Source organism: Triturus cristatus, chromosome 5_1, assembly GCF_964204655.1.
Source record: "Triturus cristatus chromosome 5_1, aTriCri1.1, whole genome shotgun sequence".
In the NCBI taxonomy this organism is placed as follows: Eukaryota; Metazoa; Chordata; class Amphibia; order Caudata; family Salamandridae; genus Triturus; species Triturus cristatus.
The window spans coordinates 670,527,182-670,551,835 of record NC_140587.1 but is presented as its reverse complement, the minus strand read 5'-3'; the positions used below and the strand labels follow the sequence as shown (position 1 = coordinate 670,551,835).

Below are 24,654 nucleotides of genomic sequence, written 5' to 3'. Positions count from 1 at the left end.
GGTATGTATTTGTGGATATGGGCAGAGATTAAAACTGGACTGCTACCATAGAGAGATTTAAAAATGATACATCCAGCCTTGAATATAGTTAGCTGTTTTACCGAGAGCAAATGTAGTTTCTTCACCAGGGGAGTGATATGGCACTTTCTTGGCTGTCAGTAGATTAATCTGACTGCCTGATTTTGTGCCAGTTGTAATCTACGGTTAAGGCCTTTGGGAAGGCCAAGGTAAAGCGAATGTGCATAATCTATCCTCAAAATGACTAATTTGATAATGACTTTGATAAGAGCTTCGATGGGAAGGAATTTACCTATCTTACTCATTGTCTGCAGCTGTAAAAAACAGGACGAGATCACTGCCCCTTAACTGGGGTTTCATAGACTGATTTTTATCAAAAGGAACTCCAAACGGTTTGGGGAGGTACCCACTGCAGCTGCCAAAATGTGGAGTTCCACGAGACATTCTTGCTGCTAGTTATGATGATTTCAGTTTTGTTGGAGTTTAATTTGAGTTAATTACTGCTCATCTGGGGGTATATGTATCAAACACTGCGATTCGCAAAAAAACAGCGTTTGCGAATACAAAATCGCAAAACAAGATGTATGAGCCATTTTCGCATCCTATTAAGGAATCGCTAATTGTGCGATTCCTTAATTTTGCATAAGCATTTAAGGAATCGCAAATTGCGATTCCTTAAATGCTATGTACCAAGCACCCAAGTTGTGCGATTTCTCCTTAAGAAATCGCAAATTACCACCAACTTCAAGTTGGTGGTAATTTGGGATTTCTTTGAAAAATGCACTTTTTGGCATTTGTCAAAGTGCCATGTGGCGCACATACATGCCCTTAGAATATAAAATATTGCAAATGTATATGCCATGCAGACAAAACTCTTAACAGGAGTGTTTTAGTACCGGCTTTTGTCAATGTCGGTTTTGCCGGCCCCATGGTGCATATTAAATACATTTAATTAATTTCATTGGGGGGCACAGATCACTAGGAATCAAAAACAGACAATGCATTTAAAGGTCCCATGGATCAGAGCATCAAAATCATCCGAGTACAAACTTACTCAGGCAAGGAGTAAACAATTAAAAAGCAATGCAAATGAAAATCAAAAGGCAGCATGAAAGAAGGAGAGAGAGAAAAAACATACCAAGGAAGATGCTTATTTTACATTTCCTGTCACTTGAAAAATATCCATTATTCTGGTTCATTACATGGATTGTTCATGTCTGTGCAACACAATGTTCCCCCTCCTCCCGCCAGACTAAAGGATCTCTGTTAAAAACCAATTGCGGTGAAGAGTTCATTACCACCAATGCAATCTAATCTTAGGCATCACCCTGCCTCCCCCATGGTAAACTCCCCTTGCGGATGTATATCAATTACGCTCTCCAACCGTTACTCAAGTCAGTAACATCCTTTAGGCATTTCTTTCCCCTGCATACCCAACCATACCGTCGCTTCTGAAAGCCACCTAACCCATGACACCCTTCTCCTCATTACCCCGTCCACGGCTACGGGAAAAAATGCCACGTGCACTTACTAATATAAAGCGCTCTCACTGCATCACCGGACTTTAAAACTATAACCATTGCCATTAATTTCCAAGAAACAAAAATGCTTCCAAAGGACCAATGGGTATATTTCATAGTGGACTAAAAGACCAGAGAGCTTCCTCTGTGATCCATCTCTTCTGAACAAGCGTGGTGTTCTGCGTTTGCAGAGTTGGGGAGGGGACGGCACGATGATATTAAGTAAATTACGTCAAATTAAGCGATTATCCGGGCGTCCGTGGCAGATGAGCCTTCCGCTTTCAGCCTGCTCTCTGGGCAGCTGGCTGCGGCTCCGAGGCTGGCCTGCATGCCACGGGCGCCGTGTTAAAGCAGGAAGTGCAGCGCCTCTGCATATTAAATTAAGCGGGTTCCATGTAAATAAGGCACGTGCCACGTGCACTTACTAATATAAAGCGCTCTCACTGCATCACCGGACTTTAAAACTATAACCATTGCCATTAATTTCCAAGAAACAAAAATGCTTCCAAAGGACCAATGGGTATATTTCATAGTGGACTAAAAGACCAGAGAGCTTCCTCTGTGATCCATCCCTTCTGAACAAGCGTGGTGTTCTGCGTTTGCAGAGTTGGGGAGGGGACGGCACGATGATATGAAGTAAATTACGGCAAATTAAGCGATTATCCGGGCGTCCGTGGCAGATGAGCCTTCCGCTTTCAGCCTGCTCTCTGGGCAGCTGGCTGCGGCTCCGAGGCTGGCCTGCATGCCACGGACGCCGTGTTAAAGCAGGAAGTGCAGCGCCTCTGCATATTAAATTAAGCGGGTTCCATGTAAATGAGGCACTAGGAGCCCCCCCCCCCCCCGGAGGAACAACCGAGCAAGCCAAGGCAATAGCCATCCGGGAGGCACAAGTATATGAAAGCGCCGGAACAGAACGAGAGAGAGAGAGAGAGAGAGAGAGAGAGAGAGAGAGAGAGAGAGAGAGAGAGAGAGAGAGAGGCTGCAACCACAAACCACACAGTGAAGGGCCACAAACCCAGAACAGAGGAGCAACAGCATTCCACACCCAGACCACACGGTCAAGGAGGGCCAGGCCCCCTGAAAGGAGCAGGAGACCAAAGCACAGGGAAATAATCCCTAACACAGAAGACCGCAAGGGGATCAAAAACTCCAACAAAGAGAGGGAAAAAGAGCAAGAGGAGACCCTTACACTGGAGAGAAACCAGCTGGAGGGAAGCAAGGGCACGCAGCAACCAACCATCCCTGTATCAAAAGAAAGAAGGGGGGAATGGAACCATAAAGCAGAACCAGACAGCCTGACCGGAAGGAAGCGAAGAGGACACCCACAGAAGACAAGCCACCCAGAGGGGGGCGAGTGCAGAAACCCAAGCAGAGGGTCCTCGCAGAACGGGGAGGAAGGGTGGGTCGTGAACGAATCTGCGGCTAGAATCGTCTACCAGATACATCGTTACCGTAGGTAAGTAACTTGAACATCTGTTAGAGACTACCAGCCGCAGATTCCTTAACGTAGAATAGATACCCTAGCCATACCCAGAAGGGAGGAGGGTCTGCGAGAGAGCCTCCCCAGCAGGAGAGACACAGGGCCCCAGCAGGGGACATGTCACAGGAACAAGAAGGGAAGGCCAGGAGATCCCAAGCCCAACTAAGGGAGAACCGCCCAACACCCCCACAGGGGCAGACAGCGCCCGAAGGGCCTCAAGGAACAAAAGAACCACCTCGAACCCCAGGGAGAAGAGGTAGAACCAGAGGCAGGGCCCGCCGTAAGAAGCACACACAGTGAGAGGAAACAGCCGAACACAACTCGGCCACAAGCAGCGAACAAGGCAGGAATGGCCCCACCGCCAATAGCGCAGGCGTAAGAAGAAAGGCACAGGTGCACAAAGCCCCAGCGGAACCAGAGGCAGGGGCACAAGGGAACACATCAAAGGTCACGACGGTGGACCAGAACAAGCAGCCATGTGCAGGCATGCGCAGCCAGCAGCAGGCAACAGCATGGAGCAGTGCACCAGAACAAGCCAGGCGCAAGCCGAAGGCAGAGGCCAGGGAGGGCCAGAACAGACCCTAAAGGAGTGGCCGGTCCAGAAACACACACTGACCCACGAAAGAAGTGGGACCAGGCAGAAGAGAAAGAGAGAGAGACACTGAGGACGGACCCAGGCTGGCAACCAGAACACAGAAAGCCAAGAAAAGCCAGTCCCACTGGAACACCAGACAGAGGACCAAGCCGAAACGCCAGACAGAAGGGCAGAAGCGCCACAACACTATACCGCAGACAGCAGGCCAGACTGGCCTAGCGCAGTAGCGAAAACATGGAGAAGGACTGACCTGGGCACAACACAAGCTGCGCCAAGACAAGTGTCAAAGAGATCGCGCCTGCGATATACCGTGACACCAAGGAGAGCAAGGAACCCGAAAAGGGTGACCACACCTCCTCAGCATATATGTAATAGCTACAAGTACCCCACATAGGGTATGCTACGTCCCAAGAAAACATGGGAACACCTCTTAGGAAAATATTCTGCAGCAGAGGACAAACAGAAAAGCCTGCGGGTAGAACTGCAGACGGCTTGCCAAGCAGCCAATAAAGAAGACACAAAAGGCCCAATCTCAGGACCTACACAGGCTTATCAACAGCCAAAACCACAAGTCAAAAAAGAGGGGCTGAACTAGCAGCCAACAGCACTGAAGAGCCAACTGAAGGACCCCGAAGGCACATCAACCACACAGAACACGCAACCGGGGTTACTTGTTACTAGACCCCAGAAAACAACGGGAGAATACCTCCCAGAACACAGACCGACATACAGGTTCACTGAGGAGGAGGGGGAGGAGGAGGAGGACGAAGCCCCGCAAGGAACCTCTGAATGGCAGAATCTGCAGGGGCGTGAAACAAAAGAGCGCCATTGAAGGGGAGGTCAACCAGCCGCACCGTAACGTTCTCAGGGAAAACACTATCCCTCAGCCAAGCATGGTGACGGAGGGCCACTGAAGAAGCCATGGTGCGACCAAGCACCTCAGAAACATCCAGAGCTGAGCGAAGAATAAACCCCATCAGCTCCCGGCCATCTAACACATGGTGCCGCAGATCAGCGCAGGTACCCTCCTGAGAAGCGGAAGACAGAAGGGACTCCGCCGAATCCCACAAGCAAGAAGTGGCTCTGGCCAACACACAAAGTGTGTTGAGCGACCGCAAGGTAGCACTGGAGGAGGTGAAGATGTTGTGCCTCCATGAATCTAACCACCGGGCCTCCCGTGACGGGGGAGACAACACCGATGGCAAGGAGGGAAAGGCAGTCTGCAAAAGAGGGCCCCTGGTAGAAGGGTGGAAGGAAAGGCAGACAGAATCATGCGGAGCAGGGCGGTGGCGGTGCAGAAGCGGCTGGGGCACCGGGTCCCCTGTGGCAGGATGCCCCCAGGCCCCCAAGAGAGAATTATGGAGCGAAGCTTCGAAGGGAAGAAGCAGCTCCCATCCACCAGAGCCCTGATGGAGAACCTCAAGCAAAGGATCCTACGCAAAATCCCAAAAGCCTGGGCGAAGGCAGCACTCGCCTCCGTAGGGCAACGCGGTGGGGAGAGCAATTCATCCGTGGGCGGCGGCTGTAAGCTAAGCCGGCCGTCCCCCAGCACAACCGGAGGAAGTAAAGGCCAAGCTCAGAATGGGGGAAGGTTGACCGACGAGTGGGGAACCTGAGACGCCCACGACGCGGCGTACCGTCTCCGGAAAAGAAGAAACTAACAGTTGCCGAACCTCTGGAGAAGAGGGGGCATCCGAAGACGAATAAACGACCAGACGCCGGCACGGCGCCGTGGAGTCCGCCACCGGCGTCAGCTCAACGTCGAAAGGTGCCGAAGGGGACGTCGAGACAACCTCTGCCACGACTCGCGCAGTGGGAGAACGGGGCGGGGTCGGAGCCAGGGCGGCCAAAGGACGGTGCCGAAAAGGCGCCGACCTGACCTCCGACGAGGCAGCCGCCTGCGGGGAGAGACCAGGGGGGTTGGGGATGCGCCACGGCCCCTAGCCAGCCCCTGCGGCGCCGCCAGGGCCATCAGCCGCCGGCACCTGAGCGGTGTCAGCTCGGCCTAGGCTGCCGCCTGCCCAGCGGACCGAGGGGGGCCCGAGTACCGGCAACCTCCCGCGACACCACAGGGACCCCCACGGGGGTTTGCGGTGAGGCAGAGGTGCCGTGGTCCGAAGGAGGGAACCCCGTAGGGCCGTATCCCGACAACACCACATCTCCAGAACCTGAAGTCGAACCTGTCGGCGCCAGGGACGGAGCCGCCGGTGACGCCACAGAAGGCCCCGCAAATGGCAAGGGATCCGCAGACGTCCCAGGAAGAGGAGGAGGAGCCAAAGAGGCCTGCAAGGCTGCCGCATAGGCCTCCATTTGGGCTCTGGTCGCCCCCACACCGGGGGACGGCGGGTACGGTGGCGACGCACGAGGCCGCACAAGCCGTGGAGAACCCACATAGGGCGGGGACCGGGCCTTGAGGACAAACTGCGACACTTACCAACAGGTGAGCGGTGCCCTTGCGGCCTCGGATAGGGACGATGTCGGAGACGGAAGCGGCGGTTCTTGAACCCTACCGCATGGGACAGACGCGGCGACGGCGCTGACCTGGACATGCGGTCCGAGAGGAGTTTCATCCGGCGCTCCCACCGGGACTTCGGCTTCATCTGCTGACAAGCCTCACAGTCCGTGGAGTCGTGGTGCTCCCCCAAACACCACATACAAATGGGGTGAGGGTCCGTCACCGACATCTGGCGCGCACAAGACGAGCACGTCTTGAAGCCCGAAGGCATTCGTACACTGTTCCCAAAAGAAACGCGAAGCCTGAAAAGAAGGCCTTAAAACAGGCCAGAACACGATCCGGATCCATGTTGAACGCGGAAAAGAAGGAAACTGACGGGGTGGGGCTTATGTGACCTCGCTGATGTCACGCCCATGGAGGACGGCGGGCGGAGTTGCGTGGTGCCACCCCCCAGCGCTCAGAGATGCTGGGACAAGAACATTTTCCAGGTCCAGTCTCACGCCTGGGGATAATTCTACAATAAGGAATCTGCGGCTAGTAGTCTCTATCAGATGCCTTTTCTACTGCACAGGCGGTGGCTTGTCCCGGTTACAACCGCCTGCCTTCGCCGACCTGTTTGTAAACAATGAGGCCCCTCGCACATGAGGCAGTGTTATACACATATGGGATGACCTACTCGGCCACAGTGGCTGCGTTCGGATGGAAGCGCTCCAGTCAATGTTAACTCTACTGCGCTGACATGATTGCATGACTTGAATTACTGCAGAAATCACGGAAAGGAGATGCAGTTTTAACAATCGCCCGGTGGGAGCGTGGGAGCGCGTGGTGGGAGCGTGTGAGGCAGAAAGGAGACACCATGCACGTGCACATAGCCTGTCCGTGCGCGCACATGGTTTGTCTCCCTTCGCGCACCAAACCGACAACAATAGTCTCGCCAAGGCGAAGCAGCGCATGCGCTACGTTCGCTAGGCGAGACCTAAAAATGACTGAACAACTATTTTCAGTAGTTGTTCAAATCCAATTCAATGGTGAAGTCAGAGTTGTTCTAAATATTACATAAAAGTATGTTTTAACAAGTTATCTCCGCCCTAACTGAAGTCCCTGAAAACTAAATCTGGATTTAGTTCTCCCATTTTAGCCAGGCAGTGATTAGCATTTAAATAGGTGTGAACAAGTTGTGAACTTGTTCCCAAGATCAAAACAATAGATGGCCTGATTGGGCAGACATGACCACTCTAAACCTGACAGAATATGAAAGAGGTGCTGGGAGTATCCTTTTGGACTTCCAAGTGTATAAGTCCTGCTTGAATATTACATCTTGCTTTTCATATAAAACTTACGATGTAAGATGACTCTCTTGTCACAGGCAAATTTTAGCTAGACACTTGGGCCGGGCCCTTCTTTTGTCTTCTCAACCAGTCTGGCACCAATCACATACGGACTCATGATATTACAGCATCACAGTCTGTTCGACAGGTCTGCTAGATTTACCTATAAAAAATAGGGTGCACTTCATAGGAGAGAAACAATGTTAAAAGAAATTTGCGCTCATCCACTGTCTGCCTGCAGAAAGCTCAGCTTTCTTGTACCAGATTTGAGATTGTTGTGGTTACAGGGACTGCATCAAATTAGATTTTGATGTTTGATGTTGGAGGGCACTGGAAATCACCATATCACTATAGTACACTCCGGGTCCTCAGAACCCAACTTTAGTGTGGCCGAAGACTTCAGTCATCCCTTTACCCCATTGTTTAGGGCATCTCCAGATGTCATTCCCATCTATTAGCTTGTACAAAGTATAATTTTTTTTGTTGCAGATTTATATAGCGCAAACTCGACCCAAAGGTATTGGAGCGCTTTACATGAGCACCGGTTCCGTTACACATTCAGGCATGGGGAGATTAAGTGATTTGCCCAGAATCACAGGATGTGGACGCGACCCAGAGGCTTGAACCCTGGCATTTATAAATGAGGCACCTCAAAGCACCCACTTCAGAACACTCCTGGACATTAGGGAGATCGGAAGAGGGCTGAATATGCTGTCTGCAACATCAGAAGGGCCCTGGAAAACTAGACCTGCCGTCGCTCTTGTACCCAGGGCAACTGGACATCGACTGGACTCTCCTGTTGGTTTCAGCTTACTACTATGTAACATATAATTTTTTTTTTACTTATCTCCAGGGAGAGCATCAGTAAGGAGCAATATTCATTCTCATTGCTCCCTTCTAAATCTCATTAGCAAGGCTGTTGCATTTGCAATTTTTTTTCTTTTTTAAAGATGCCACAGGAACTGAGTGTCAGTAATGCGTGATCCGGGTACGACATAGTATCCAAACGAAACAGTACATCATCTGTTGCGTATATTTTTATCTGACCTGACAGACATTAAAGTAAAGGAAATCAAATCCTTGGCTAATGAGTTGTATGTAACAATATCCAATGCAAAAATGCAGAAAGCAGAAATGGAGAGTCAAAACTGTCATTTCCGGAAATGTAACATATACCATAATCTTTTGCACTGTAATTTTACCCTAAAAAATCTGTATCCATATCATTTGTTTCCATTTCTTTTTTCTTCTTGAGTTGATATTTACATTTTTTGCTCTCATAGTACAGAAGGGAGAGAGGGTGAACTTTACATTTTATACATAACAGGGCTTATCTTCCCCACTTTCTTTTTACCAGGCATTGTCACACTCATTGCAAAAATACTTGTAATCTATGGTTTTGCATCCTAGTCCACTTCCTAAGTAGATGGCTCCTGATAAATATCTCCATAATTCTGCTTTTCCCATAACGTACAGGCACTGCTGGGGACTTAACGATGGTACCCGATTGAGAGTAGTAACAGACTGAACTCAAACTGCAGCTCAGCCGGGCCTGCAACTTCAGGGATTAGGCAGGAAATCATGGGTTGCACCCTTAGAGACAGCCTGAAAGGGGCAGGAATGGCCAGGTGGCCTGCGATACACAACAGTATACTACTGATAGGTCAAAAGAGATTTTGGTCCATATGCAATTGGAGTAATAAGAAGGTGATAATGAAGATTGTTGCAACTGTTTATTTTTGCTTGAGTGTTCTTCTACTAGCCCAGCTTCCTTCACCATCCATACATGTCCTAGACCCCTTGAGATATGATATACAGATATATTATTGAGAGATGATCGTTTTCACAGTGCAGTTATTTGAAATCTAAAGGGGTTTAAAAATTCTTTGCATGGTCATTGTTTTTTATTGTACTGTAAACTCTCAATAAAAATTTTTTTAAAGTGGAAAAAGCAACGACTATTTCATTATTTGCAATTGAAGCTAGAACTAGTTCTGGTGGAAAGATTTTTTACTTCATTAAATCTTTTGACAGGTTTAAACATAGTAAAGCGAAGACTCAGAAGTCAGCCTGCTAATTTCGGAAGTATGTCTTTGCAATTGCAGACTTTGCTGTTCAATTGGAAGAGACAAGTTACATATATAGACAAAATAATGAGAGCAATCTAGCTGAGTCCAAGGTGATGGATTTCTCACTGGCCGTGACTCAGCAAAACAACTGACGAGATGGACAGTAAGTGAGGCCCTTTTCCAGCCTCAAACAACATCTTGAGATCCCCACATTCCACCTGTAATTCAGATGAATTAGTGATACCATTATGTAATGGGTTCAACTACTTAATTATTTCTGCTCACAGAGCACTGGTCTGAAATCATAGTTGCCAGGCATTCAGCATACATATGTGGAGACAATGCCTTACAATACTCCTGCTGCCCCCATGGGTACAGAGGGGTCAACACAATCCCCATACTGAAGTAGACATCCATGATCCTCAGACATAAAGTTCTTGAACACCTCAGTCATCCACTCCTCTCTGATTCTGGGCAGTGACTGTGTCACTGTTTCAAGGATGCATAGTGCTCAACAGACTAGTGACATGGAGCAAGCTGGACAACTGCCATCTCAGCCTGGAGTAGTGGTTACCTTTTTTGCTCTCCACCTCAGCATCTGTATAGTAATATAAAACAAGCTGGAAAGCGAGAGTGCATGGTATGTTGATAAATTACAAACAATCCGAAACAAAGGAGCATCTATTAAACTAAATGTCTTTGTACACATACTGTATAAAATGAGGGTAACTGAGAACACACATACTACATACTGTGGTACTTCAATCGGTCACATTGCAAGTGACAAACAAGCACAACTTTTTACCTCCTGCTACTTAAATTTCAACCCCTATCATCTAGTTCAATGTAATTTGGATCTGAATTATGGGAAAGCTGTAGGTACGCAACCACACAAACTATCACAAACAAAGACATTCATGAAATGTAATGAAGTGTTCATATCATTCATCAAAGGCAACACTTGTATTGAGGTTTATAAAATATGTCATAATGTGGCATAAATTAGCAGACATAATAATAGCATAGGCAATATGGTACAGTATGGTATGTGTCATAATACATACTGAACAGTCATCATGCTGGTTTCTAAAGCTGAATCGATCCTCTCTTCTTCTGGTCCAGCAGCTTCATAGATCATTCTTCCCATCTCCATTGCAAAGTCAGGGGCACAGGCTCCACCTGATTCAGAAACTGTAGCCGGACATGCAGTTTGGAGAAAAGCACTGCTCCGCAGATTACTGATTTCTTCTTCCAACTTTTTTTTCTCCTCTAGTAAACAAGCCCGGTCTTCAGAAAGTGTTTCAATCAAATCTAAAGGGAATGCAAAATAATTTAAAATATGTCCAAAAACAGTTCAACAATGTACAGCTAACAAGAGAGTTATATTTTAATTGTCTCGACAAACTAGTTAATTTTTACATCTACACGTTTTATGCTTGTTCAGAACTGTTGAGAAAAAAAATAACGTTACCTTACTGTTTGCTCCGGTCTCACTATTCATAACATTAATCGCATGACAAAAAACTGAGTGTCTCTCTATGTTGTGATTGAAAGGGTTGTGGCTTCTTCAAATAGTGCTTTTGGTAAACATAGGGAGCTGGTATAACATATGGATGATAGTATGCTATACGTTCCTATGCTCTCATCCACAATGAAGATGTGCATTAACCTCTGTTGACTGCAGAAGGCCAAATGGAAATATAGCAACAAATTAGGGTTGTGTGGTGTAATTGCTCGCAACAGAAGAGAACCTATCGCTCCTAACACTGAAGTCACCATTAGAGCAACTTTATCGTCAACAAGCATCTCTGCTTCCATCTACTCCAAAAATATATGAAGACACTGGAGGACAGTCGGACCCCAGGCAACATTGTTCTTAAGCATTTCCAGGCCATACTCAGAATGAAAACTCAAGGAACAATACAGACAGCATTAGCTGAAGAAGGTGTAAGACATAGCTGGCCTACATGTCCAAAAGATGGGTACATGCCATACAAAATTGGTACTAAAGCTGCATTTGATCTAGTTGAGTGTACCTTAATTTTACAGTAAAAGCATTATATACATGCTCACAATATGAAAAGGAAGGTGCAAACTATAGTCTGTTATTTTGAGTTTCCTGTGCTAATCAGAGGTAATGCTGATGAGTTTTTAATAAAAGAATGATACTGATGGGATAAAGCTAACACTTTTTGTTGCATATGTAATACTAACTCAGGTTAAAGTTTAATTAACATAACACAGAAAGATATAGATCACAATGATCTATGCTTTTGAGGCATTTTAGTGACTAGAAGTCCTGTATCAGTATTGATGTACAGTTTTTTTTGTCTAGGATCTGTTTTGGGGGATGGGAAATCATAAAATCTGATCCTGTGCTCTAGGAGGAAGGTCTTTTGGTTTTGGTACCGATGACTTCAATACTTCAATATTTAGCCCTTTCAGTGCGGAAGATTTCGGCTCCGAAGACACTTTGGATTTGGGCGTGGAAGGTTCCTGCTCCGAAGCGTGTTTCAGCTTTGAGCTGGTTGGTTTCGGCTCCGACCCCGCTTTAGGTCGATTCGGTCCTGAGCCGGAAGGCTTGACTACTTGTTTCGGCGCCAGACCCAAAGGCGGGGTGTTAGAAACATTGTCTCGGTGCCGACCGTGACCCACAGGTAGGGGTGGCACCAAAGCCTTATGTTTAGTAGGATTTTGATTTTGGGGTAAGGGGTATTCTGTACTCACACAACCATGACCTTGGCCGAATGGTAAGTCCTCTTCCATCTCAGAGTCTGATTCCAGCACCGAGAGGGGTTGCTCCTCCATCTCCTCTTCAGCACCTTGTGCGTCGACTTCCTCCTGCTCTGAACCTTCGCTGAAGATGTCCGGCGTGTATTTGACGTTCTAGCTCTGCATTTCACAACGTCAAGCCCGACGATCGCGGAGAGTCTTTTTCGATCGCAACAATTTGCACGAGTTGCAGTTCTGTTTGTTGTGTTCAGGGCACAAGCACAAGTTGCACACTTTGTGCAAGTCGGTGTGCGGATACTTCGAATGGCACCGAGGCAGAACCTGAAGGGAGTCCGTTCCATCGACTGCGAGGTGTACCGACACGGTTAGGCCCGAAGGTCTTCCACGAGTTTCCTGATCAAAATTGACGCTTTCTTCGACCAATACAATACGCGGAAAAGTGGAATACGCGTACGAAAACAATATCGTCGAGGGCTAAGTGAATTTAGCACCAAGGGGAACCCGAAGAATGGCTTTGAACCAGAGCGTAGCAATTCATGTCCGAACCCGATGGCGGAAAAAAACATTCTAACAATGGAGTCGATGCCCATGCGCATTGTTACCGAAAGAGTTACTTACCTTGTGACTGGAAAGAGTTCTTCGAAGAAAAACAAATTGCAGACATCCAGACCCAACACTAAATGGCAGGAGTATGCAAAGCATGTGACCTACAGCACACATGCCTCGAACATATTGTTACATGGATGAGCGGGTTATGCATATTCCACCCCGTTCCTATGCAGTATACTCATACCTCAACAGTGCGCTGCAAACATAGCCCTAATACAAGAATCACACTTAACATTACCTGAAGCGACTGAGCTGCAGCGCACATTGAGAGGGTGGGGTTCTGCCACACATTTTTTCTTCAACGCCCGAAGGGTATTAGTCTGGTCTGGCTAGGAACTCCTTTTCAGCTGGAGGAGGCTGAGATAGATGATGAGAGTTGTTACATCCTTATTAAGAGTAGGCTCAATGGGCCTTCTCTTGTGAGGCAAAATGTATGCACCGACAAGGACTCCTACCTGCTGTCACTTTTACAAAAACTCTGCAAATGTTGTGGACTTCCATGGCTAATAGAAGGCGACTTCAACAGAGTCTTAGACATGAGCTTGGACCGCTCCTTTCTCCATCTGCAGCGTACAGCAGCTTCCACCAATGCCACAGCATTACAGCAACAGCTGCGTCACTGGCGACTGACAGATGTCTGGAGATCGTGCAACCCCTCTACCCGAGTGTATTCCTTCTACTCCCATCCAAATAAGTTGCATGTTCGAATAGACTGGATATTATGCACACCCAAATTACTGCCTTCCATTACAAATACTGATTATCTGGGATGCACTCAATCCGACCATAACCCACAATATGAGCACATTACCACAACCGATCCCTACTTGGTGCCTACAACAAGCCTGGCTGGAAGCCTCACCTTTCCGCGTTTCCCTAAACACAGCTATTGTAGAATATTTTGACCTAAACACAGGCACGGCCTCTTTGGATCTAAAAGAATGGGATTCGCTGAAGGTGACGCTGAGGGGTTGTTGTCTGGGCCTTGGCTGCAGAATACGCAAACAAACAGAGGGCAAACTATCTCGGGTAGAGCAGGAACTCCTGGCGCTACCAACCCATACTGTTACAGAGGCTTCGTATGAGTCTGACCTTGAGAAGGCGAGCGACAAATATGCAGCCCTGCTGGAACTGTTAAGGTGTCTAAATTATGAGGCGCATTCAGCCAGAGTGCACGCATCTTCTGATCATCCTGGCTCTCTTCTTGATTTAGTGATCAAGCAGGAGTTGCCAATGCAACTGGTGTCTGCGCTGCAGTCTAGAGGTGCTGTACTCCACACACACACACTGTAAAATTCACCCTGAAATGCTCCACCACTACACCTCACTGTCAGTCGACACTAACTGCATCCACATCAGACATTAACTCCTTCCTATCTGGGTTGCCCTTCCCTAAATTGACCCCCAACACAACGGTCGGACCTCGATGGTCCCATTTCCCCTATGGAGATTCGGTATGCGATTTGGACTATCGCTACCGGAACAGCGTCGGACCCAGATGGCCTCCCAACTGAATTCGATAAGGATTACGAAGCCCCTCATACCTGGCCAAGATCGGGATGCCTGGTACTTGATCTACAAAAGGCATTCAACACTCTTGAATGGCCCTATTTAATGGAGGTCCATATGTATATGGTTTTGAATCTCGATATTTCCGCTTGGTGTAATTCCTGTATGACAAAATCGACCTCGAGGGTTAAAACAGGGAGCCTTATATCTGCGCCGATACAGGATTGCAGGGGTACTAGACAGGGCTACCTGCTCTCCCCCTTACTTTTCTCCCAAACGACAGAACCACTGGTCCTAGCTATGTGATCATTGGCGGGGACCTGGAGCATACCAAAGAGTGACAGTGTCAACGCTATATCGATGTATGCAGATGACCTGATATTGTATATCAGGGATGCCTGGTCTGTCCCGGATGAGATACCTCGTCTCCTTACAAAATTTGTGCACCTGTCTGGATTGCAAATGAACTGGTGGGGGATTTTGTTTATTCCCCTTAGGCCCTACCCTGACTGACCCAGCCCTTATGATTAATGGAACAACCGTGGCTTGGCAGCCGACCATGTTCCAATGAGTAGGCCTCAGGATTTATCATGCAGATTAAGACCAATTTGTAGGTAACATAACAAGGGGGATTACTTCTCTGACATCCCTGATTTCTTTCTGGGAAGACACTTGCAGTGTTGCTTGCCGGGAGAATTGCTCTTTCGAAATTGGTGGTGCTCCAACATCTTCTCTACTACTTTACCAATTTGCCACTATATATTCCTCTGTCTTTTTTTCTCCCCTTGAAAGAATGATTTGTGACTTTATATGGAATAAGTCCAGTAGCAGAGTGGCACTTTCAAAATCATATTTACCTACTGAAAAGGGAGAACTGGCGGTGCCTAATTTAGAACATTATTATTTAGCATTCCAACTTCAGTGGGCGGCTCGCTGGCTGGCAGGCTCGCACCTTGCGGATGTGGCAGCAGACACCCCTGGTTGGAGCCTGGAAACTCTCCTCCACTTGTTTCATCCCTGCACCAGGATGCCTCCGCCTCATTCTATGTTGCTACAGGTGGTATAAGACTGCTTTCGCCGCAGTCTGTTTCTCACTAAACATGTTACGCCATATGCTTCTGCAATTCCACTACTGGGCATGCCCTGGGGTCACAGGATCACCCCGATGGCGGAATTGTTGGCTTGGAACCAGGCAGGCCTTCATACACTTGGAGACGTATACCAAGATGGCACACTCCTCCCATATGAGACACTAACGCAGGAGGAGAGACTTCCTCTGGGACACTTTATCAGCCACACTTCAAGGGTTGACACACTGAGACACCACTGGGGAGACATCTCACAAGAAACGCAGATGCACCTCACAATTCAATATCTTCATGTCATGGGTACAGGACGACATCTCACCCGGTGGTTTGAGAATGAACTTCGGGTGCAGGACACCACAGCATTGACATTGTTGCGACAACACTGGCTGACTGATCTGGCTCAACCATGAACCAACAAAGAGTGGAACATGATTTTAGTAAGCCCTACTTACATCCCCGGTAATGCCAGGTTTCCACTGATACAGCTCTAAAGCATACATAGAGCATATCTTACTCCCGAAAAAATTAACAGTTATTTCCACAGGACAGTAGTAGCCTATCCCCGCAGTGACTAGCTAGACGCTGATATGCTACATATACTATGGTCATGTCCATCATCGGAGCATTACTTGGGCGAGGTTACATTCCATCTGTTTACATGTATTGGCGGGCAACTCACCTGCACATGGGAGGTTTGTCTACTGGGCCTATTTCCTAGGGATAAGAAATACAGAGCCACCATGCGCTTTCTAGATCTCGGCTTCGTGGTGGCCAAGCGCCTGATCACAAGGAGTTGGAAATCCACGAGACGTGGTTAGTGGAGATCTTGTCACGCTCCGTCCTCACTTGGGTTCTGGCAGAGTGAGTATCCCTCCGCTGGGAATATACCTTGGGCCTTCGCAAGTAGCCCATTGCTTCTAAATCGAGTGCTAGCCTGACCAACCTCCAGATTTCATTGCAAACTGTTGCAGACTTGTTGCCCAACTGACCCGCCGCTCACACCTGATTAGGCGCACCCGCATAACACTAGATATTGCAACCCTCACTATATTACAACATACATTTAGATGTGTACTGTGTATTGTTTGATACTATCCGTAACAATGGAAGAAAACCAGGGGCAAACTGGCACTGTTTGGAGAAGCAGCAAACCCCGGTTTCCTTCTTTCTCTTCCTCCCCTCCCCTTAATTTTTTCCCCAATTTTTTTTTATTACTAGTTGCTTAAAGTTGATAAGTTATCAGAAAATGTTATGTCATTACCATACAGTGCCATGGTTGGAGCCGCAATGCGTCGAATGCAGACGCCAGATGTATTATTGCAGTTTAGATGCAAGATGGCTGGTTAGCGCTGTGCCCGCTTGCTGAATCCATCTCTCTTTAGGATGTCTGCTCATAACATGTCATACTGTGACCATAAAAGTGTCTAGCTTTATTGCTAATTAAGCTGTATACACCCTGGGATTTATTACGACCTGACCCTGTAATGTAAATATATCTATAAAATCTAAATAAACAGATCAAACAAAAAATAAGTCTGGCATGAACATCAACGGAAAAGCTGGTGAACCACATCCAAACGTGTCTGCAGATGGCCACACTCGTACCAATAGCTCTACCAAGGGAGTCATCCATGTCCAGCCTGCAGCAGATGGAGAATTGGGGAGCATGCTAGGCCATCCTGCATGGCCCAGGAAAGGATGGCCCGGGCCTCCTTTCGGACCATGGGCAACACTTGGGCCATGGAGCCCCATAATGTGTGGGAGTATCAGCAGCCGAAGAGGCAGCTGGCACTCATCAAAGGAAGGGCCAAACCTGTGAAGAGGAAACCCTCTTGACAAAGGTTTCTAATCTCTGCTTCATTGTCGAGAGTAGAAGGGGACAAATAGTTTGGGTTCACTCTACGGGCCTTAGGCCTGGGCTACTTGGTGAGAAAGGTGAGGCCATCTGGAGCAGGGAGATGACATCTGGCAATCTGGCGATGTATGGGTGAACCTCAACAAGACTTCGTTACATGTTAACAGACACTCGGAACTCATCTAGCCAGGTCGCAAAATGTCAGTCAGGACATTAGTTCTGACCTCCTGAGTCATAACAGAGAAGGAGGCACTGTCTTCAGTGGCAGGTTCAGGAGGAGAAATTAACCCAGTGACTGGGAAGAAATCCATACCTCTGGCATCCTAGAGATCTTTCTTTCCAGTTATCGTTCGAATACGTTGGGACAATCTCATCCCCAACATCATAGCCCTCATTGTCTAAATCCGTGTCAAAAAGGTCATTAAAGACCTGAGCCTTAAAGGAAGACAGAGGCACTGTGTCCAAATAAGAAGAATGGTAGAGGGGTTGTGGCCCAGACAAAGGAGCATGTGGCCTTGGTCGAGTTTGGGGCATCATTGTCTCGGAAATGGACTGCAGTATTGCTTGGCCACCAGAGTGGAAGGTGCTGGCATTAGTTGATTGTGTTCCAGTGTAGGTCATAGGGGTGGGACAGAACCGGTACTTAAGTCAGTGCAGAGCCCAGAGTAGATCCAGAGGGTGCCCGTCTGTCAAAGAGGACAAACAAATGGCCGGAAGCACAGATGGGAGGTCTCTCGGCTCCTTGCGGGGACTGAAGGAGTACCAGAGGGAGCCGGTAATGTGCCAAAAGGAACAGCAAGGAATCTCTAAGTTCCTCGATTTGCTCCAGGGTTGCCAATGGACATGGAAATTCCAATTGCTGCGGGACCAAGGTTGGAATTGAATCCAAAGTGCACTAACTTCAGGAGTGCAATCTGGAGGCACGATGATGCCCTTCCATCTTTTCAGGGGAATGAGTGTGGCGGGACCTGGCTGAGTCCCTGTTGGATTTCCTGCACTTCTTTTTCGATTTCCCTGAGGAGAGCGACCTAGGGAGTGGGATTGACCTCCAGCTATCCCAGCCGGGGGTCCTGCGGTGCTTCGGCACAGATAGCCTAGCTTCTTGAATCAGCCTGGGGTACATCAAGGCGCAATTACTGCAGGACTTGGAACCATGATCTGCACCACAAGCAAACCACATATGGGTCAGTCACAGACATTTGCTTGCAACATTCCACACAGGGTGTAAACCCTGTAGATTTGGGAGGTAACATAATACACACACAGACTATATTTTGAAAAATTATGATGAGAAGTTTTGTTGCTCCGGATCTGCATACGTTGGTGTGGAAAGGAAGACTGATGGTAGTGCACCTGGGTAGCACCTATATAGGGCCACACACACAAATCCAGCATGAAGCGACGTCAGTACGGAGCCAACGGCGCCACCTCCCGTGGCGCAGGTGTACTACTGAAGATTTTTACGATCCAGTCTGATGCCTGGGGGAGCATTAATAAGTTGAGAAATCTGCTGTTTAAAGTTTCAATCAAAAGTAAAAGCATAAAGCTCTTTTGGCATCCAAACAGTTGAGCCTCTCCTCTTTTGAAGGGTGAGGCGTGGCGAAGAACAATGAGAGAGTGATAGACTGTACAAAGTTGAAAGAAGCCACTGCTTTTGGCAAGAAGGCTGCCCGAGTTCTCAGTACCAGAATGACCAGAAAAAAAATGTTGTACGTCAGTTGTACTGATGGAGCTTGCTGTTTGCTCATGCAAAAAGACGAAGTGATAACAATCAGGAAGACAGATGTTAAGTTCAGAAGATTCAACAAGCAGCTGTGCATCGACTCGATGAGTGTACACATCAGAAATATCAAGACCCAGTTAAGGCCCCACTGGGACATCACAAACGGTTTGGGAGGGAACATGTGTAATAAGCCTTTAATAAACCACATCACAACAGATGGTTTAAACAAGGACATATGGTCAGGCAAAAGCAGAAAGGCCAAAAGGCATGCGAAGTAACCTTTAATACTGCCCACTTCAAGGCTTTACTGGGCCAAAGACTAAACAAACAATAAAACATCCAACAGTTCAGTCTGTAAAGGGTCTGACTTCCAGATTTCACTACAGGCCATATATTTGCTCAAGCCCCCGGGGAAAATGGACTTCGCAGACAAACACCTGGAAGCAAGAACGACATCCACAACCTCAGGTGGTAGATCGAACACAGACAAGTGCAGCAACTCAATCCTCATGTATGGAGGTGTAGATTGAGCAGGCTTGGTGCAGCACTCTACCCTACTGCTGCCATAGAAGATCCTTCCAAATTAATAACCTGATCGGAGGGCAGACGCTTATGCCCAAATGTTCTGGCCACCACACTCTCCTGGACCAATCCAGAGCAACTAGGTTGACTGCTCCCTCCTGGTCTTCTTCAGAAGTTAAGGCAGGAGAGGCAGGGAAGGTATACAGAGGCCATGTGATACACTCTAGCTGGAATACATCTCCTTTCAAGAGTTTTTGTGGGAACTTCAATGCACAAAATTTTGACCTCTACATTCTTGATGGTGGTGAATAGATTTTGCCAGGATGCCCCACGACCACTCTTGGAAGATGCTCTATGCAACTTAGGGGTGGTGATACTAATAATAATCTGTCAGTCGCCAAGCGCTCTTCTGCCTTGGCATTCAGAAATTCAGTCAGGTGGCTTACAATCAGGGATATACTCCAGGCACCTCCAAAGGAGTAGAGCTTCTTGACCCAGGGCCCAAGACCCCACCCTGCGTGTTACAGTATCACATAGTGGTGATGTTGTCCATGAGAACCTGACCCAACCTTCCCCTGTTTACAACAGGAAGGCCTACAGTGCCAGAAGAATGGCTCACAACTACAACAAACTGATATGGAGTCAGGTTTCCACCGAAGACCCGAGACTTCTGATCTTTTCCTCCCCATGATAAGCTCACCAACCCAGCAGTGAAGCATCAGTCACCACTGTCGGCTCTGTGTGAGTAAGGGAGAGGGGTCTGCCACTAGTTCAACTCGGTTGAGCAGCCATCAGTGCAGATAGTGTGCTGTCACTTCCATAATTTGGATAGCATCTGACAGGTTGCCTTGGTGCTGACCCACTGGAACTTTAGTTTCCACTGCAGAGTCCGAATAGGACACGTGGCGTAGAAGACAAGCAGGAGGCTTACAGACCAGAAAGCCTCTCTCCAAGATCCAGGCATAAGGTTGAAACAGCAGGATCATAGTCCGAACGTCCAGGACTCATTGCAATAGAAGGAAAGTCCTAAACTGCACTGTATCCAAGTTTAATAAAAGGAAGTTTCAGCGAAGGTGCAACTTCAGCTTGTTCAACACAATGAGGTCAGGAGGCGTGCCATTGTCTGGAAGTGGTGCTTAACTGACTGTGGCAAGCCTGCCTTTAACAGTCAGTCGTCGTGAACTTTTGTGAACACCCGAGAGGCGCTGGTGAGGCCGAAGAGGAGAATAGCAAATTGAACATGGTCTTGGCCTACCTTGAATGAACTGCAAGAAGCATCTGTGGGACTGATGGATGGGTATAAGAAAATATGCATCCTGATGGTTTTAAGCTACCGTCCCATTCACCGGATTCAGGGCAGACAGAACCTGATGGTGAGCATTTTGAATTTGTCCTTTCAGAGGAAGCCAATAAGAGGACGAAGATCTAAGACAGGCCGAAGCCCTACATCCTTTTTCGACACGAGGAAATAGAGGGAGCAAGAACCTGCCCCTTTTTCAGTGGTCTTTGGAGAGCAAAGCTTGACCCTCTTGCATAAAGATTGGATAGGTGTTCCTCTGAATGGTGTCCTTATGTGGCGGAAGGTGCTGCCAGGCAGAAAGAAATAGCCCTGATTATTGATTGGAAGGACCGATAAGTCGGATGTGATGGATCGACACCATGGAAGAAAGTATTGGATCTTGTCTCCCATAGAGTGGTTGTGAGCCACTAATGGCAAGCTTAAAAAGCGTGGCCGAATGGGAAGGGGACTGTGAGGATTGATGCCCGTGGTGACCTGCATATTACCTACAAGATCAACGTCTCTGGTCAATAAAAGACTGGGGTGACTGCAGAGGGGCTGGGACAATTGGAGTTGGCTGTATGGCAACACCCCTAGACTATCTTCCAAATTTCAAATTTCTTGAACTGATGAAACTGTCTTGCAGGGGCCAAAAGAATATCTGTGGCCCAAGAGTCCTTAAAGTGTTCTAAGGCAGAATTGGCTTTCCTGCCAGCTAGACATAAGTCAGCAGAAAAAGCATATTCATAAGGAAGGCCTGCATCTTTCCAGACAAATCCGTGGATCACAATCAAGCATGGTGTTGGGGCACCACACTGGTATCAATTGCTTGCCCCAAACAATCAGTAGTATCACAGCCTTTACATATCATGTATTTGGCTGCATCTGGACCATTTTTAATAGTCAGAGCCAAGGAGGCCATGTACCAGAGGGTATGAGTATACCGGTCCAATAAGCAAATATTCGTTTTCTGAATGCCTCAATCCTTTTCGACTCCTAGAATAGGTGGGGTTGGAGAGGGTCTGGGGGTGTCTTTGGGAATTAAATGGGGTTCACCATGCTGGTGAAGGCCTGAACCACCAGATTCTCTGAAGAAAGATACTGTGTAAGGAAATCATGGTTGTCAGAAGCTGGTTTATAGTGTCTGGCCATGTGCCTACTCACTAGCAATAAAGAACAGGGCATGGACCAAATCTTCCCAATGGCATAGCTGGGGGGAGGGTCTGCTCCTGACGGCACAAATGTTGGGGCGGTGGCCTCCCCCAGCTATCACCTGGGGCAGTAACTGCTAGCCCCCCCCCCCTTCGCTCAGAGAAAAAACTCACCAGCACAACCCCCCCCTCCGCACTTCAATGCGGCCGCCACGGGTGCCCGTCGGGCTTGCTACGCCACTGAATCTTCCTTAAGGTGTCAGTATGGGCTTTATTGAGTAAGGGTTTAGAGAGCGTTGGCAGGGATTGCAAAATGTTGTTGAGGACATTTGTTTTAACTTCAACTGAAGGCAATTGCAGGTCGAGAACCTCAGTTGCTCTCCGAATTACCACAGCAAAGGATGCATTCCCTTAAATTGGAGGCCCAGGAAGTGAGATCAATCCTGTATCAGGCGAAGTATGAAGGCCACTGGCCTCCTGTATGTTCACATACAGGCTGTCATCATCATAATGGTGGGGAGTAAATCATTCCCATCCCCACTATCGTAATATGTGGGAGTTGGCAAGCTCTGGTCAAAGCCAGAGTCAAAAAGAGAATGGAGCCTCTGAGGGCGCTTCTGCTACAGAGCAAGCAGAAGACCAGACGAAGGTTGTATGGGCAGAAGACCAGACACAGGTTGTATGGGCAGAAGACCAGACACAGGTTGTATGGGCAGAAGACCAGACACAGGTTGTATGGGAATTGGGTGCTCTGTCGTGAATGAGCAGCACAACCTCAGATGGGGTCAAGCTGACACTGGGTTGGACATCAGGCTCTGTGTCACATTTTCCACTGGCGTTGATGAAGGAGGGACCGAAGCAGGTCTCAGAGCTGGCAGGGAAATCTGCAATGGAGTTGGGGCTGAACCTGTGATGGGTCCAAGGGGTTCAGACGGTACAGAGGATGGATCTACAGCGGTAGTTTGACTGAGGGCTTCTGTGGATACTTGGTGCCTGAAGGTGCACCAGAGAGAGCTGGAACAGTGCCAAAGATATGCAGCATGGCCGCTCTAAACGTTACGCCCCACTGCAGTGTAGCCAATGGCCCGGGTGCATCTGACCAATAGTGGGATTAGCTCTCTAATCAGAGATCAGGAGTAAAGTCAGTCGGTACCTTTACATTGCACAGCTTTTGATGGAGAGTGGTGTGACATGGTCAAGTCCTGCTTCCCTTACTTCTATTTTCGATTGGACTTCGACTCACTGGATGACTTCCACCACACTTCTCACGGGAGCGTGCTCTGGTGCGAAGTGAATCTGAGCCCCCCGACCTGGAGCAGGATTTACGCGAGGCCTGTGACTTCTTTTTATGTTTGGTGATGTACAGCTTTGCTTTGTGGTACTCAATTGCCTTTGTGTGAATAAGGGTGAACTCACTACAGAATTTCAAGTTGTGCAGAGAGCTCAGACACCTAAAACACACCTCAGGCAGGTCCGTGACTGATGCGTCAAAGTATATTGTATATGCCTTTAGATTTAGGAGAGAAGACCATTCCCCTGGACACTGGATTTCAGTTTCAAAGTTGTAGAAACACTGACGAAAGAGGGAGTGGAGGTCTGGCCCCGCGGGGAAATGTGTGGAAAGAAAAGAACGGACGTTGGTGTGCGGGTGCTTATATGCATCTCCTCTCTGGCACTTCAGTGGGAGAATGAAGCATACATGAAGCTGCACAGCACCACTTAGCAGTGTACTGCTATGGAAGGTGAAAAATCTGCAGTCAGAAGTATCCATCAGAAATGGTGTTTGATACTTGTATTGGAGTTTGTTGACTCTGTGCCACTACAAATCAAACAAGCATTATCATAGCCAATAGGTCTCGCCTTTGGGACCTTAGAAGTGTTTAGCCATGCAACAGTTGATGTAGTTGCACCAAGGATATTGTGCCGGATAACTAAACACTTATAAGATCCCAAAGGCGAGACCTATTGGCTATGCCAATACTTGTTTTTAAGCCTGGCTTTAAGTGGGATGAAAAAACTGGAGGGTCATTCAAAGGGGCGTGGTCGATATAAAAGGCGTGACTTAAAAACGACTAAGTTAAAAATCTGTGCCATAGGGCAGTGGTCTTCAAACTTTTTGATGTCGAGACCATCAGTATAGTTCCCTTTATCATGGTTATTCCACCAGGAACCAATTGTCCGCTTTAGTTTTCACAGCTGGGCAAGAAGAGCAATAGGGGAACCTCAGAGTAATAAAAGCCACAATGTAGGGACAGTCAGTCTTGATCTAACATGGAATAAGTATTTCATCTCACTTGAGCCCAGATAAAGACAGTGATTATTGTGTTTGTTATCTCATTACAAAGTCACGCAGATTAGTTCATCAAACCATAACCAAGTTACAAATCAACCTAATTAAAGATGTGTTTCCCCAGTTATACATTCTACAGTCACTGTGGTCCAATGGTATTGAAAACCCCTCAGACTGTTATCCCTTTATCTTCCGGCAAAACTTTGCCACAATCAAGTAGGGATGGGACCCATCAAATGCCCAAGATGTCCAAGGGCATATAACAATAAACTAACAAGTCTGAGACAAAGGTAATATTTGAGAATTAAGAAAAAACATCATAGGCCATTTTATAGCCTTATAACCTGCTACTGAAGGCTATACAAAGAGCAAAAGAGTACGGAAATGTACCTGGTGTCTCTGGGGAGGATGATACAGAGCAGCCCCTCCC

At 47.7% G+C, this 24,654-nt stretch overlaps 1 protein-coding gene across 9 annotated transcripts in view; it reads right to left on the bottom strand.

Moving 5' to 3' along the window:
* The window catches only part of RB1CC1 (RB1 inducible coiled-coil 1), a 666,167-nt gene that overhangs the window by 203,624 nt on the left and 437,889 nt on the right, over positions 1–24,654 (bottom strand). For all 9 annotated transcript variants that reach the window (XM_085605628.1, XM_085605635.1, XM_085605627.1 and 6 more), the window contains one exon: positions 10,530–10,776. In XM_085605628.1, coding sequence (XP_085461754.1) covers positions 10,530–10,776 — 247 coding nt within the window. The remainder of the gene's footprint in view (positions 1–10,529; positions 10,777–24,654) is intronic.